Source organism: Halichoerus grypus, chromosome 7 (assembly GCF_964656455.1).
Source record: "Halichoerus grypus chromosome 7, mHalGry1.hap1.1, whole genome shotgun sequence".
Taxonomy (NCBI): domain Eukaryota; kingdom Metazoa; phylum Chordata; class Mammalia; order Carnivora; family Phocidae; genus Halichoerus; species Halichoerus grypus.
The window spans coordinates 26,393,763-26,411,774 of NC_135718.1; the positions used below are offsets into that span (position 1 = coordinate 26,393,763).

Sequence of the window (18,012 nt, forward strand, 5' to 3'; positions counted from 1 at the left end):
TGAGACAGCAGTAATTCTGCTGATGAAAACACCCAATGCTTAGAAAACTTCAATGATGCCCCACTTCTAACTGAATTGAGAATAATAGAATTTTAGAGTTCTAAAGAAACAAACACTCATCCAGCCCATTCCCAACCGTGTGTGTGTGTGTGTGTGTGTGCGCGCGCGTGTGTGTGTGTTTGTAATGAAACTGAAGTTAGGTTAAGTCATTTACTCAAGATCACACAATTATTAATCACACATTAATAATTATGACAAAGCCCAGTCTATGTCTTAGGTCTTCAGATTTCCAGTTAGGTCTCTTTTCACTATACCCAGTGCCCTTCCTCAGTTGGCAGGGAGGCCCTCTACAACATGAATCCAACCTACCTGTTACCCTTTTCTCTCACTAGATTCCTTGCTCTTCCCCAAACCCTGAATTGTCCTACCTCCATCTTTTGGCAGGAATGCTCTCCTTTTACCCCTTACCTGTCCAAAACAGTACCTGTCACTCAATAAATGTGATTATCTTTGTATTCTACAACAAAGCACCCATAAGTGTCTGGCATACCAAATACATTCAATAGAAATGTATTGAAATTATTCTTTAGGAAAGAAACATAGTTGAAAGGACTTTGACTTCTATAGATAGGAGAGAGATATTGCCCAAAATTAGAAGTGGTACCTCTTAATACTATTTCACTGTAATCAAGTTTAAAGCTAACACTTCCTCAGGCATGTGGGACCAAGAATGCCAATTCATAAAGAAAAGGAAGTCTCAACACCAGAGTTGGAAAGAAACTAAGGATCACAGGATAGCTCCATCATTTTACAGATGAAAGAAAATGAAACACAAAAAGGTAAAGTTAGTTCATGGAGCTTTAGAACTTAATAGCTCTGTTTGAGATTCTGATGAGATATGGATCTTCTCAGAAAAGTGTGTGTGTTAGTGTGCATATATACACATATACACACATAATTCTCCATATAATTTCAGGAAGTCTATTAATCTCCTGAATCCCATTCCTAGACCCCAAATCAGAATGTCTGATCTCAATCCTTCTTGAATCAATCTCTTGTATAAAATTTTATAAATTTATTTATAACCACACAAGGAAGAACTTTTCTTATACCCAATTCCAATTTGAAGATTATGTTCCTGAATTCTAATATTTCAAGACTTGGAAGTTCTCTCTTCATTTTATTTTAACTTTCTCTGAATTTTTTTCAAAAAGGTTTTTAAAAATATATATCTTTCTTAGATGCTACAACGAGAACCACATATGGTATTCAAGGTGTTGGTATGCTATGATTTTGTTTTCAAAATCTTGTAGGATGAAGCCCACCATTGTAAGAACCTCTTTAGCTATACAGCAAATAAGAAGCCCAGTGTGTTTAGAGAACAGTCTACATTACCTTTCTGGGTCAGAATACAGACTACAAAAGGTCAATGAATCTTAAATATAGTGTAGCTCCCCCACACACATACACATACCCCATGTATATACTGGTTTGAACTTAAAGCTCATGTACCATTTTTCTGTTTGTATACATTTTTTTAAAATTTCAATTAACATTCATTTTTTTAAATTTTTTATTGTTATGTTAATCACCATACATTACATCATTAGTTTTTGATGCAGTGTTCCACGATTCATTGTTTGTGCATAACACCCAGTGCTCCATGCAGAACGTGCCCTCTTTAATACCCATCACCAGGCTAACCCATCCTCCCACCCCCTCCCCTCTAAGTTTGTATACATTTTTATAGTTATTTTATTCCCATTAGAAGGACTCCATTTTATGTGAAGATTATTATATGCCTCTAAAAGCAGTAGCTTTGAAGTCAAAAACACCTAGACTCAAACTCCAGTTCTGGTATGACAATGGCAAATAAACTCTAAGCCCGTTTCAGCATCTATAAAAAGGGAGATTTAAAAACCTTACCTCATAGGCTTGTTTGAGAATTAAATAAAATAATGTATATAAAACATTCAGACAAGAGTAAATTTCTGAAAAAGCTAGGTACTGAGAGGGTACTTGACGGTACATTAAAATATATTATAAACAATAATGTTAGAAAATTCAGAGTACTTGGTAGAGAATTGAATTAAATGATCATTAGGGTCCCTTCACAATTTTAGTGCCACACCTTTGCCTGAGGAACCCTGAGACTGTGTGGTGTGAGCTGCCTGAATATATGATAGGAGGAGGCTTAGAGACACCCTAACCCTCACTTAACCTGTTCTTACTCAGGTGTAGCTACAACCATAGGAATCATCCTGAGTTATTCTTCAGATAACTGAAGCAATACAGAGTCATCAAGATTATCTAAGACTGGGGCGCCTGAGTGGCTCAGTTGTTAAGCGTCTGCCTTCGGCTCAGGTCATGATCCCAGAGTCCTGGGATCAAGTCCCGCATCCGGCTCCCTGCTCAGCAGGGAGTCTGCTTCTCCCTCTCCCTCTGCTTGCTGCTCCCTTGCTCATGCTCTCTCTCTCTCTCTCTCTCTCTCTCTCTGCCAAAAAAAAAAAAAAAGATTATCTAAGACCTCAGGGAGGCTGTGTTGGCTTTTCTAGGGAAGTCTATATAAATATCAAAATCATTTTATACCAAGGTCAATTATGGTCAATTAATTTTCACAAGGGTGCCAGGACCATGCAATGAGTAAAGAATAGTCTTTTTAACAATTGATGCTGAGACAACGAGATACCCAAATGCAAAATGCAAAAGAATGAAGTTGGACCCATACCTCATACCACACACAAAAATTAACTCAAGATGGATGGAAGACCTAAATGTAAGAGCTAAAACTAGACAAATCTTAGAAGAAAACATAGGTGTAAATTGTACACCATGGTTTTTCAATTTTGACATTAATAATAGTTTGAGCCAGATAATTCTCTGTTTTGCAAGTCTATTGTGTACACTGCAGAATGTTTAGCAGCATCCCCCCTGGCCTCTACCTGGTAGATACTAGTAGCCTCCCTCCCTCCCCAATATATGCCTCAATATACTGCCAGATTTCCTATGGAAGGCAAAACTGCCAGTTGAGATTATAATTTATTTATTATAAATTAAATGATGCTCCTTATCCTCCTCCCTTGCAAAATTACCAATGTCTACATCATGACTACCCAAATGGTTATTTGCTTAGTAGATGAACTCTAATAACTTCTCAGAAAAGTCATTTAATACTCCATAAGCCATCATTTTTAGATGATCTCAGAATCCTGCCTAAATGCCAATATCCATCTGGAAAATTCTTAGTCCAACTCCTTCCAAGATAAGGTTATAGATCAGTATGATAATTTTTTTTTCGGTATGGCATTTTTTGGGGGTAACAGTTTTATTGAGATCTAGTTCACATGCCATATAATTTACCTCTTTAAATTGTACAATTGAGAGGCGCCTGGGTGGCTCAGTTGTTAAATGTCTGCTTTTGGCTCAGGTCATGATCCCAGGGTCCTAGGATCGAGCCCCGTGTTGGGCTCCCTGCTTAGCGGGAAGCCTGTTTCTCCCTCTCCCACTCCCCCTGCTTGTGTTCCCTCTCTCGCTAGGTCAGTCTCTGTCAAATAAATAAATAAAATCTTTTTAAAAATAAATAAATAAATAAATTGTACAATTGAATGCTTTTTAATATATTCAGAGTTGTGCAACCAAGCATAGTGATTTTCGAAAATACTGATCCTCTTTTATTTTAAACCACTGTCCTAACCAACTACTCGGCACAACTACCAAGGAACTAAAAACCAAAACCAAAACCAAAGCAAAAAAATAGGCTAGTCACCTTGGCATTGTCTCCTCATAATCTAGAAAGGAGTAATGTCCCTCATAACAATCAATGACTTAGTCACATATATACAATAAGACGAGCTATGAAAGAAGCAAAATGAATAGAGTTTTGCTTAAAATTTAGTGTCACTGCTGTGAAGAAACTAGGAAAAAATAAGTCACTTCTAAACCACAGTCCTGTACTAAGATCCCCAAACATTCTTTTTTTTTTTTTCTGCTTCCTCAATTCCAGTGTCATTAGCTAAAATGAATGTAATTCACAGACCAGTACTTCCTAGTAATACTGATAAGTAGTATAGCAGATACTGTAAGGTCAGAATCCTTTTTACTACCAGTTCAACTTGTTTTAATTCAGGTTCTGAGCTCTTGTACAAGACAATCAACCTGCATGGTGGAAAGGTCAAGGTTTCACTTTAAAGCCTCTCTTTCACTGCTAGTACAACTACAATGCCACTTTGACCTTAACTTTTTTTTACCTCTTGAATAATGCTTGCCCTGCTGTTGTCACTGTCTAATACAGAGACTGTGGCTGGCAGGAGGAAATGGCTCTGGAAGCCACAGCTGTTATACAGACCAGCTACCATCTTCCAAGTATGAGAACCACTTCCAGCTCCTTCTTTGATCAGTTTGCTCAATCAAAATTTCAGCTCTAATCTGAAGCCAGTGAAAGGAGCTGTGGCTTCTGAGACCAAAGCTATTTTGTTGAGGAATAATATCAAGGGAACTATATATGCAGCCAGAAAAGAAGCCAGCTGCAAGATACTCCAGAAATACTAGGCCTAATATTTCCCTACCTTCCAGAAGACCTCAAGTCCCTTGCCAAAACATGTGAAAATGCATACTCCATCTGACTCACGGTTACTCACTTTTCTGTTTACTGACTCTACCCATGCAGATGGTGTGTTAAGTTTATTCCATCTTCCTTTCAATGAGTATCACTATATTTAATGTCATACTTTTAATGATAAAAATAACAATAAAAAAACAACCACTTAGTCATTTGTACTACATATCAGCTACTGTGATGAACACTTCAGTTACATGATCTTGTTTTTAATTTTCATGATGGCCTTATGAGAAAGGTTTTATTACTGTCCTCATTTTTTACACTTATTTTCTAAAATTAACATACAGTAAGTAGACTTTTTGAGGGTGGGGGAAAATACTGTTCTTTGAGTTTTAACATATGAACAGTCTTTTTTTTTTTTTTTTTTTTAAAGATTTTATTTATTTATTTGAGAGAGAGAATGAGACAGAGAGAGAGGGCATGAGATGGGGGAGGATCAGAGGGAGAAGCAGACTCCCTGCCGAGCAGGGAGCCTGATGCGGGACTCGATCCCGGGACTCCAGGATCATGACCTGAGCCGAAGGCAGTCGCCTAACCAACTGAGCTACCCAGGCGCCCCATATGAACAGTCATTTAACCACCACACACTAAGGATACAGATCAGTTCCATCACCTCAAACATTCCCTCTACTACCCTTCTTTGTAGTCATACCCTCTCCCCACCTCTAACCCCTGGCAATCATAATCTGTTTCTTGTCTCCATAGTTTTGCCTTTTCCAGAAGGTCATATAACTGGAACTGTTCACTCAGCATAATGGCTCTGAGATTCATCCAAGTTCTTGTGTATATCAATAGCTTATTCCTCTTATTGCTGAGTAGCATTCCACACTGTCCTTGTTTTGTAGATAAGGCAGCTGAGGATTGGACAGGTTAAGTAACCTGCTGAAGGTCACCAAATTGAGGCTAGTCTTGTAACCCAGGTCTTTGTGACTCTAGAACCCATACTTTTTTTTCTTTTAAGATTTTTTAATTAATTGGCGGGGGGGGCAGAAGGAGAGAGAGAGAAACTCAAGCAGACCCCACGCTGAACACGGAGCCTGTCATGGGGCTAGATCTCACGATCCCAAGATCAGACCTGAGCCAAAACCAAGAGCTGGACGCTTAACTGACTGTGCCAACCAGGCACCCCTAGAACCCATACTCTTAACCACTATACATACTGCCCCCTATTAGCCACCTAGGCTCTCAAAAGAGTAATCCATGATCCTAATTTTAAACACAAAGGGCGGGGTGCCTGGGTGGTTCAGCCGTTAAGCATCTGCCTTCAGCTCAGGTCATGATCCCAGGGTCCTGGGATCGAGTCCCGCGTCGGGCTCCCTGCTCAGTGGAAAGCCTGCTTCTCCCTCTCCCACACCCCCTGCTTGTGTTCCTTCTCTCGCTGTGTCTCTCTCTGTCAAATAAATAAATAAAAATCTTAAAAAAAAAAAAAAAAAAAAAACCACGAAGGGCTCTAGGCCCATAGGATATTTACTAAAAAGGAGGCTGAGTTAAGACTTCTGGCAATGATTCCAAAGCTCTTAAGTGAGCGTGATATGGAGATAAGGGTAGGAGCTATCATCAGTGAAACAGGCCTAGGTTTAGAATCCCAGTTCTGCCATTTATTAAGTATGTAAATGTACACAAATTCTTTACTTTTTGGGACCTCAGTTTTCCCTTCTATAAAATGGGGATAATATTATGTTGAAGTATTCTTGGAAGGATTAAATGAGAAAACATAAAGTTCCTGACATACAATATTACTGTCAAAAAGGGGGGGGTCTGTCTGACTCAGTCGAAGAGCATACGACTCTTGATCTTGGGGTCACGAATTCAAGCCCCATGTTGGATGTAAAGATTACTAAGAATAAATAAGCTGTAAAAAAAATTAAAAACTTAAAAAAAAAAAAAGAACAGTATTATTGCCACCCAAGTTGAACAGAGCCAATAAAGTCATGCCAAACAAAATACCTACTAAACACACAAGTCGGTATTTATTAAGCTCTGAAAGATGTAAGGGGCATAGTCCCTGACTACCAGGAACATATATTCTGGCTAAAGAGACAAACACTTTCCCAAAAATAGAATTAATGCCATTATATAATATGATACTAAACTGTGTGACTGGATCTATAAAACTATAGAGACAAACTCAATTTAATTTTAGCCAATAACTTGAACTTCCTATTTAATTTTTTTTAAAGATTTTATTTATTTATTTGAGAGAGAGAGAATGAGCAGTGGGGAGGGACAGAGGGGGAGAGAGAGAGAGAGAGAGAAGCAGACTCCCTGCTGAGCAGGAAGCCCAATGTGGGGCTCAATCCCAGGACCCGGGATCATGACCTGAGCTGGAGGCAGATGCTTAACTGACTGAGCCACCCAGGCATCCCTAATTTTTTAAAAAATCAGAATCAAGACTCAGGTAAGGAAGGGAATCCACTTGTCTTCTAGCCTAGAATATTCCTTAGGCATAAAGGCAAAGTCTTTACCAGTCAACATCTAGAATGTATTTTCAAAACTACTGGTTCCAACTCTCCTTCCAGGTATCTGCGTCAATTTCAAAAATGGTATTTTCCCTAATAATCTTTGACATCTGAGAGGAAGAAAAATACATAATGGCCTAAATTCTGTGACAGATAAGTGATTGATGACTGACTAGTTTAATAAAATTTTTGGTTTCTTTAGAAAGACAGAGTATGCTTCAAAAGGGTTATTGAACTAAAGTCTAAAGGAACTCAACTTCCATATCCAAAGGAATTCTTTAAGATCATTTCCTTCTCTTTTGTTTCTGTTTGGTCTTGGTAGGAAAATATATAAATAAACAGGCTTAGGGTAGGAAGGTAAAAAAGAGGAGAAAAAACTGGAATGGTGGAAAGACTATTAAAATCTATCTATAAGAATCTTTCTACTTCCTTCTGGTGCTTTCTATAAATCCTCTTCCTTCAACTAGTGTTTACCATGTGCATCTTTGCCAGTATAGCAATAACTGGAAGTCAGCTCAGGCTTATTAGGCTTTTTTTTTTTTTTTTTTTTTTTTGAGAGAGAGACAGAGATAGCGACAGAGAGCAGGAGCAGGGAGGAGAGGGAGAAGCAGGCTCCCCGCTGAGCAGAGAGCCCAATGTGGGGCTCGATCCCAGGACCCTGGGATCACAACCCAAGCTGAAGGCAGATGGTCGCTCAACGACTGAGCCACCCAGGCGCCCCTAGGCTTTTAATTAAGCATGTAAATAAAATATATACAAAATATGACTGACCAAATCCTTATTTCCCAATTTGACCTGGGAACAAAACCTAGTAACAGCTCTACAGCAAAGCACCTTACCAAGGCTCTTCACAGCTACTTAGTAACACATTCCCCACAGTTGGCAAGTCTGAACATCTATGCTGCTGGCTTAGTGCTCTGGACTTGGGAGAAAATAGTTTAAAAAAATTTTTTTTTGTTCATATACACAAGTAGTTTTTAGTGGGAGTGAAATCTCACTTGGGGATCAAATAGAACCAAAAGGTTCATTTTTCCAGTCCTGCCTCAGTTAAAGTTGTTTTTTTAAAAAAAGATTTTATTTATCTGAGGGGGGGCACAGAGAGAGAGTGGACTCCAGAGAGAGAGCATGAGCAGGGGGCGGGGGAAGGGCAGAGGGAGAAGCAGACTCCCTGCTCAGCAGGAGCCCTGACACAGGGCTCCATCCCAGGACCCCAGGATCCTGGGATCATGACCTGAGCTGAAGGCAGATGCTTAACCAACTGAGCCACCCAGGCGCACCCTGCTTCAACTAGTTTTGTGCTTATAACTTGCTTAAGCTCTGCAATTCCTCATCATCTTAAGAAATATAACCATCCCTGGCCTGGATTTTCACCAGACTTTAAGACTGAATCCTGGGGCACCTGGGTGGCTCAGTCGTCAAGCACCTGCCTTTGGCTCAGGTCATGATCCCAGAGTCCTGGGATCAAGCCCCACATCAGGCTCCCTGCTCGGCGGGAAGCCTGCTTCTCCCTCTCCCACTCCCCCTGCTTGTGTTTCCTCTTTGCTGTGTCTCTATCAAATAAATACATAAAATCTTAAAAAAAAAAAAAAAAAAATAGACTGAATCTCAGCCCTATCACCCTACAAAAAGAGAGAAGCTAAATCTCTACCCAATGTTCTAAAAACAAATACCTAAGGTCAGCAAACAAGAAAACTGCCAGGCATAACCATAACCCTTCTTTCTTAAGTCAACTGGGCAATTTTCTCATAAGAAACAATGTATGGAGTGAGGAGGCCTGAGTTCTAGTTTTCCCTCTAGTAACCTGTGATCTTAGTCAAATCATAACTACTGTGTGCTTTAGTTTCTTCTTCTGTAAAAAAATGAGAAGGCTGGAGCAGACTCAGAAATCACAAACTGAAGGCCAGGTAAAAATTTAGGCTGGATCCAAAGATGTGGGGATTTTTTGGTATATGCTGTAAGTTTTACTTTTTTATAGCAATAAATGAATTTATTGAGAATAACTGAAACCACATTTTGGAATTACATGTTATTACCAACTACTTAAGAATACAAATAAATATTTAACTGAGTGTACAAATAAATAACAGAATATTCTAGACAAATGAACATTTATAACAACAAATAGTTATTTAGCTGAATATATTAAGGGTCTGGTGACAACCTTTAAACAGTACAGCTAATAGAACTGCCTTTGTTCTAGCCTATTTTGGATTCCTTTTCTCCTCATTCTATACTCCTGTCCTAAGGAGACTAGGTTCTTAATAATAATATAATTTCTTTAAACTTTATTATGAAAATTTTCAAAATTACACAAAAGTAATGCACTCCCTTGTACCATAAACCGAGCCTCAATAATTAACAACTCAGGGCTAATCTTGTTTTTTCATTATCCCCTCCTACTCCCATATTATTTTGAAGGAAATCCTGCACATCACATCATTTCATTCATCGAGAACATAAGCATATCACTGTCATCACATCTAAAAGAATAATAACTGCCAAAAAATATATAAAAGAATATTACATTATATCAATTACTGCTTTAGTTAGGGCTCAATTTGGAACTATTCAATTTCTATAATTATCATAAACTTTTCTTTCATGTTATGTTACGTTTGTATGAATCAGGATCCAAATAAGATCCATATATTGCAACTATTTGATACATGCAGTTAAAAAAACAGAACTGAGGGGCGCCTGGGTGGCTCAGTTGGTTAAGCATCTACCTTCAGCTCAGGTCATGATCCCAGGGTCCTGGGATCGAGTCCCGCATCTGGCTCCCCACTCAGTGGGGAGTCGGGTTCTCCCTCTCCCTCTGTTCCTCCCCCCCCTCCCCCGCTCATGCATTCTTGCTCTTGCTATCTCAAATAAATAGTTTTCTGCTAGGCCCTTGAAGTTTTTTAAGTTTGGGTCTCTGGAGGATCTGACGTCTCTTCCAGTTCTAGGATACCCTGACTCTTGTAAACATTAACAGAGAGAGAAATACAAATGAGTGGAACTTCATGCTTAAAACTGAAAAACCAGGGTGCCTGGGTGGCTCAGTCAGTTAAGCGGCTGCCTTTGGCTTGGATCATGATCCCAAGGTTCTGGGATGGAGCCCCATATTGGGCTCCCTACTCAGCAGGGAGTCTGCTTCTCCCTCTCCCTCTGCCCCTCCCCACCACTTTTTTTTTTTAAGATTATATTTATTTATTTATTTGACAGAGAGAGAGAGAGAGAGAGCAAGAGCAAGCACAGCAGGCGGAGCAGCAAAGGAAGAGGGAGAAGCAGACTCCCCACAGAGCAGGGAGCCTGACGCGGGGTTCGATCACAGGACCCCAGGATCATGACCCGAGTGGAAGGCAGACACTTAACCGAATGAGCCACCCAGGGACCCACCCCCCACTTATGCATGTGCACGCATGTGCGCTCTCTCTCTCAAATAAATAAAAAATCTTTAAAATGAAAAACAAAACTGAAAAACCACGAAGTAGCAATATAAGCTTGTAATTTAAGTATACAACTATAGTAGTGAATTCCAAAAGAATCTGCTAGAAGAAGTGAAAGGAGTTGCCAAGGGAGTAGCATATGATGGAAAGAGTAGGTATTAGGGAGTGCTATTCCACATCTTCATGCCTACCTCACAGGACTGCTGTGAGGCTTAATTGACATATACCTATATATCTTCATACATATTAACATATAAAGTGTTTTAATGAGTAAAAAATTTTAAGTCAAAACAGAACACGTTCACTTGACATTCATGCAATAATAATCCATTTTCAAGAATTACTGAAAATTTTAAGAGATTCAAAGATCTCGGGGCGCCTGGGTGGCTCAGATGGTTAAGCGTCTGCCTTCAGCTCAGGTCATGATCTCCGGGTCCTGGGATCAAGCCCCATGTTGGGCTCCCAGCTCAGCTCAGTCTGCCTCTCCCTCTCCCCCTGCTTGTGCTCTCTCTAGCTCTCTCTCTGAAATGAATAAATAAAATCTTTAAAAAAAAGAGAGAGAGATTCAAAGATCTCAAAATCATTCACTTGAAACTCAACGGCTATTACACAATTATATAGCAAGCTTAAAACACAGTTCATCTGAAAAGTGACCTAACTGAACAACAGAAAGACAAAGGGAAATTGTAAAGCTGGATTACCTCAAAACACACAGGAATAAAGACTGTGTATATTTTCTTCTTTTAATTACATTCTGTAATATTCTAACATCAAAATTTTCATTACAAGTACAGTATAATGACATTCATATAGAACAGAATCCTTTTGAAAGGATTTCTAAACTTATGTGAGAGGGCAATGGGCCCAAAGAATCTTAGGACTTTAGGGACATTAGAGATCATTTGGTCTACTTTTCTCATTTTAGAGAAGAAAACTGAGAGCCCAGAGAGAACACTAGATACTAGCACCATAGACAAAGTTCTAAGAGTCTGGGCCTCTGACTCTCTGCAGAGAAACGAATGAGAATGATTGGGCACAACAGTTTATAATAGAGGTAAAAAAAAAAAAAAAAGGACCTCGTTCAATGGTGAAAAGAATGACACATGCTGGGTGACCACGTAAATCTGTCCTAGGCATGGTGCCACAGCAAAGGGATACAGGCTCTTTCACCATTTAGAATTCCAGTTTCTTACTTAGGAAGCTGGATATCATGTCTAGTTAAACAAATCCCCAAACCTAAACTTTTCACTTAGTCATCTCACTCTATGAGAATGGACAAAACAAGAGGCAGGGCTGACCAGTATCAGCACTCTTCACTTCTCTGAGAGCTGAAAACAGTAACGTTTTCTCCCAAAATCCTAACACCTCTTCTTCATGGCCAACCAGTAAAAAACGGGGAAGACAATAAAAGTGACCTAATTTCTATTTTAAAGTACAAAGCTAAATCTTGGGTTATTTATAGGTCTGGTGTCAACCTTGTCCTCATCTCCCCTCCTTACACCTTGGATGGCCAGCTCTCCACACAGGGAGGCTCCCATGTATACTCTGAGCCAAAGGTTCTCACAGCACCTCTCATTTCTAAACTTCAGATGCAAATATACTAGTCGATGCCCAAATACTTTCCTGTAAGGACCTGAAAATACCACTACCTACCTAGGCTTTAAATAGCCCACAGTAATAGGGGGGAAAAGACCTGGCAATAAATATGAAAAGATAAAAAAGCATTATCCAGATATGAAAGGAGCTGATACAAATCTGAAAGGATATCATCCAATTTCTGTCAAATAAGTGGCCAAGAGTTAAGAAGAGATACAGGAAAAAATCCAAATAGTAAAACACCTCAGAAAATGCTAGTAATTAAAGAAATGTAAAACAAATTATAAAGGTATCATCTTTATATTACTGCCACAAAGATGATTAAAGTTTCATTATATGTAACAAATTAAAGACTTGAAAAGAATAATTAACCTATGGCATTCTGATTCAACGTATTTTTAGAGTATCATTAGAGATAATAAATATATAGGTGACTGCAAGGAAAAATTCTGGATTAAATTGTGCTAAATGAATAAAAAGAACAAAAATAATATGGCACATTGATTAAGCTACTTAAATTATGTGTCTATGATGACAAGGACTAGAGGATGTCAGAGAGTTAGATAAATAGTGATTTTATGGTAAAAAGGTTTTTTGTTTGCCTGCTTTGCCACTTTTGTTTATACTCTCCTATAGAGTTAAACATAATTTTGGATCTTCTCTGGTTCTGTATAGCCTAGACAAAAACAAAAAACAAAAACAAAAAGCAAAAACCATACACAAACACACACACACACACACACACACACACACACACACAAGCCACATCCAATGGATTTTCCCAGGTATTAATTTTCTACTAAGCCAAGTCAATGGCAACAGGAATCTGAGGCCACAGTTCATTCACAGCTTCAGCCTGTTCCCTAGGAAGCCAAAGATGATCTAGAATTTTTTTTTTTTTTTAAAGATTTTTTATTTATTTATTTATTTAATTGACAGAGAGAGAGAGAGAGACACAGCGAGAGAGGGAACACAAGTAGGGGGAGTGGGAGAGGGAGAAGCAGGCTTCCGGCTGAGCAGGGAGCCCGATGCGGGACTCGATCCCAGGACCCTGGGATCATGACCTGAGCCGAAGGCAGTCGCTTAACCAACTGAGCTACCCAGGCATCCCGATGATCTAGAATTTTTGAGAAAGTAAATTATTCTCCATTTTAACAGCCCTCCACCCCAGCCCAAACCCGCCCAAGAGCTGAACAAGTTCAATTTCACAACAGAGATTTCTGTTATCAGGTACAGAATTTGGTATATACCAAGGTGGGGGAAAGATGTCAACGTAACAACAGCATGGCTCACATGGTCACCAAACAGGCAGGAGAGTGTCCCTGGTTAGCTTCAAGTTCAACCTATGCATTCCTCCTCACTATGATTATACACCTGCTTGTCCCAGAAAGGTAAAGAATAGCAAATAACTCTTCAGGCTTTTTTCTGACTGGTATACAAAGGACCAGTTGATTCCGTCAAGTAACAGTGAAGTAATTTAAGTATCTCCAAGCACAAGGCCTTTACCTCCATTTTGGAACTCCTGAATAGAATCCAAGAGCTCACATCATTACATATCTCAGTCTGGAAGATTCATAGTGGCTCCATAAACTCTGGTCACTCTAGTCTATTTGCACCAAATTTTAGAGGATCAGTAGTAAAAAGGATTGAGGAAGCACAAAGGATTACCTGAATCCAACTGAGAGGTTCTCATGAGAAGAGGTCTCCTTGGACCAGCTGCCAGAGATGTACCCTCGAAAGAAAAAGAAGAGGGAGGAGAGAGAAGGAGGAAGCAGTGGGAGAGGGAGGGATCATGCTTACTGGCTTGCTTTCGAAGAAGAGAGGGTTTTTATTATTGTTTACGGGGGCGCCTGGGTGGCTCAGTCGTTAAGCGTCTGCCTTCGGCTCAGGTCATGGTCCCCAGGTCCTGGGATCGAGCCCCGCATCGGGCTCCCTGCTCGGCAGGAAGCCTGCTTCTCCCTCTCCCACTCCCCCGCTTGTGTTCCCTCTCTCGCTGTGTCTCTCTCTGTCAAAATAAATAAATAAAATCTTTTAAAAAATTATTATTGTTTATGGCTAAGATGACAATGGAAGAGAAAGAGATTCACATGTTGAAGCAATATTTGCACATATATTTGCCATATACACACTGGGTAATTTCAAAACTCTTCAAAAGAGGTTGAGAAAAGACAGAGAGGGCTGAGCAGAGAGAACACAATTTTTCAGGAAAAAAAAAAATCAGTCAGTCTTTAAGTCCAAGTAAACATCTGAAATTTTCCAATTAACTTCCTGTGTAGCCAGCCTCCAAGATAACACAACTTTGTGCAATCTTCTCTCAGACTGTATCAGGGTTGGTCTGGGTGACCAATATAGTATGGCAGAAGTGATACTACGTTACTTCTAAGACTATCAGAAAAGATAGTGTGGCTTCTGCTCTCTCTTCAATCTCTTTCTTGGATCATTCACTGGGAGAAAGCCACCTGCCAGGTAACAACATAGTAGCTCCATGGCAGCTTTATGGAGAAGCCCACATTTTGAGGAACTGAGAACTCATAACAACAGTCACATGAAGCTTGGATATGATTCTCCAGCCCAGCCAAGCTTTCATATGACTGCAGCCCTGGCTAACCATCTTGACAGACTCTAAGCCAGAACCACTAGCTAAGCAGCTCCCAAATTCCTGACTCTCAGAAACTGTGTGAAATAATAAAAAAATTTTAAGCTTCTAAATTTTAGGGTAATTTGTTATATAGCAATAGATAATATGACAACATAACATCAAACTAAGTAAGTTTGATGGGGAACAATGCTATATGGTAATATCATGATTTCATCTACTCTGTGAAGAAAAGAATCACCTTCAAATTAAAAGTGGTATGCTGCCCAAGATACCACTAAAAGCTAAATAAGGCTAAAGAAGAGGTTCCACTGGAGGGAATGAATGATCTCTCTCTCCTAACACTAAGTTAAGGATTGTAATAGTCAAAGAGAAGAGTCCAACACAATTCCCTCCCACTAATTATATTATCTATCCTATAGCCATAGACATGGGTTAGTGAAGGGTAGGTTTCACATGCAAGCCACTATAAGGGTGTTGTCCCGTATCAGAGCAGTCAAGGGTTAAGGTTGAGGCAGCAAACTTATCCCCAGAGATATATGCCTGGCACTAAGCTGAGATTCACAAGATTCTCCTTGAGTTTTCCTTACCTCTAAATGCTGGGATAACTGATGCTCACTGAATGCCGATATTTGTATGAATAAAAATGAAGGGATTTAGCAAATCTTGTTCCTGCACACAGTTGTCAAAAAAATCTGACCTTTACAACAGGAAAAAGAGGGGGGATTTAAAGATTTAAAGAAGAGGCAGTGACTGTCTGATATATAACAAACCTTTGAAAAATTATGAAGCAGTGAAAATCCCCTACAGGTCCCAACAAAATGTGTCCAATTTGCATTCCAGCAAAGCTTTCCATACATACCATTTGACTCCTGTGTGTACTTCCAGGCAAATAAATCCCGAGGAATAATCCCACTGGGACCTAAGTCTGATCTCTGATATATTACTGCTCCACAGCTCCAGACCAGCTCCACAAACTGCCTTTTTGGTTCCAAATAACTAAATCAAAGTCATCCTGATAAGCTTTGAAAACAGGGAATGTGAGGAGTGGTTTAATGAATGTTACAACTCAACCTATTATAGACCACAGTGTATTACTGAAAGAAAGGGAAGAAAAAAAACCCTCATACTTTTACATCCCCAAATCTCTCAAGACCAAATCCAGACATACCTGTCATTCAACCACACCTGACTATAAAGCCTTATTCAAAGCCTGACTTTGATCAAATGGTTAGGATGCATTTACAAACCTAACACCAGTGTGTGTTGGGGGCAGGTGCAATAGAGACTACAATTTTCTGTTTACTTTGAAAACTGGTCCAAACTCGTTTGAAAAAAAAAAAAAACCAACCAATGAAAGCAATAAACACTGCAATGTATTCTGATTTAAAATATTACAAGGAAAAAACCCAGCAAACACATTATGGTAGCAAAAAAATGTTTTTTTCTAAAAGTTAGAAAAATCTACCACCCAACACATAAACTAGAGAAAACAGTATCAACAAAAAAAGGAAAGACAGATTTATAGAAAAAACTGAGAGAGCTAGAAGTGCAAGCACCCTAGATTCCAACATCAATTTTCTCCTTCCACAAGAAGAAAGTAATTTTTAAAAAAGAAAAATAAATTTAGATAAGACATACTAAAACATTAACCATAGTGACTATTAGGCAAATCACAAATATATAAACACATGAATTAGATACTGATGACCTAAAAAGAGAAGGTAAGAGAAAGGCATGTAGGAACTTAGTAATTTGATGCAAGACATCAAAATAAGAAACCATCAGGTCAGACAGCAAAGAAATGGGAACATTAGAGTTTTTTGTTTGTTTGTTTGTTTGTTTGTTTGTTTTTAAAGATTTTATTTATTTGAGAGAGAAAGAACGAGAGAGAGCACATGAGAGGGGGGAGGGTCAGAGGGAGCAGCAGACTCCCTGCCGAGCAGGGAGCCCGATGCGGGACTCGATCCTGGAACATTAGAGTTTTAACATCTGTATGTAATCTCATATAAACAGTAATGGACTAACAACTGAAATCAGCTTATATAGCACCTTAAAAAGAACCAGTCACCAATCAGGAATTAGAGCTAACCCCCTCTCCAGATGGTTATTCAGTAAGCAGGAAAATAAGCTGGCAATCTGTGAGCAAACTGAGCCTCCTGTAGAGTCAGCAAGACCCGCCCACTGCCTGGTCCCGGATGCTGATGGCAGATGAAACCAAAAATACCACCATCTACTCTCAAGACCCAAAATGTAACCAACACTTTTTTTGGCAAGTCAGATTTCAACCCTGTCTAGGCAACCCGTATCAGCTGTGATCACTAGGTTTGCAACAAATTTTAGAAGTCATTCTTTTTTTTTTTAAGATTTTTTTTTTTTTTTTTAATTTGAGAAAGAGAGAGCATGAGACGGGGGAGGCTCAGAGGGAGAAGCAGACTCCCCGCTGAGCAGGGAGCCCAATGTGGACTTGATCCCGGAACTCTGGGATCATGACCGAGCCCAAGGCAGTCGCTTAACCAACTGAGCCACCCAGGCACCCAGAAGCAAGTCATTCTTCAACACAAAATGTAGAACCTCAATACCTTTTTTAGCCCAGAAGAGCCATCCAGCTTCCTCAAGAGAAGCATGCCAGGAGATCCATAAAGATTGGAAAGAGTTTTATCATCAAAGTCCTATCCAGTCTCAAAAGATTCTGAAGCTATAATCAAAAAACCAGAAAATCACAAGTGTTGGTAAGGAGAAACTGGAATCCTCACACATTGCTGCTGGGAACTGTAAAATGGTTCAGCCACCGTGGAAGACAGTTGGGGAGTTCATCAGAAAGTTAAACACAGAGTTACCATATGACCCAGTAATTCCACTTCCAGTTATAAAATTCAAAATAACTGAAAACAGGTACGGTACTCAAATACATGTACACACATATTCCTAGCAGCACAATTCACCATAGCAAAAGGCGGAAATAATCCAAATGCCCATCAGTGGATGAATGGATAAACAAACTGTGGTAGACACATACACTGGAATATTAGTCAGCGATAAAAAGGAATAAAGTACTGATACATGCTACAACACGGATGAACCTCAAAAACACTATGCTAGGGACGCCTGGGCTCAGTCGGTTAAGCGTCTGCCTTCGGCTCAGGTCATGATCCCAGGGTACTGGGTTTGAGTCCCACTTGGGACTCCCTGCTCGGCAGGAAGCCTGCTTCTCCCTCTGCTGCTGCTCTCCCTGTTTGTGCTCTGTCGCTCTCTCTGGCAAATAAATAGAATCTTAAACACACACACACACACACACACACACACTCTCTCTCT

At 39.6% G+C, this 18,012-nt stretch overlaps 1 protein-coding gene across 8 annotated transcripts in view; it reads right to left on the bottom strand.

The window, feature by feature from the left end:
• GBF1 (golgi brefeldin A resistant guanine nucleotide exchange factor 1) overlaps nucleotides 1–18,012 on the bottom strand; it is a 117,708-nt gene that overhangs the window by 63,831 nt on the left and 35,865 nt on the right. For 4 of the 8 annotated variants that reach the window (XM_078077190.1, XM_036086464.2, XM_036086473.2 and 1 more), the window contains exon 4: nucleotides 13,770–13,817. The exons of the other annotated variants lie outside the window; for them this stretch is intronic. In XM_078077190.1, the coding sequence (XP_077933316.1) occupies nucleotides 13,770–13,817 (48 nt within the window). The remainder of the gene's footprint in view (nucleotides 1–13,769; nucleotides 13,818–18,012) is intronic. 8 annotated transcript variants of the gene reach the window in all.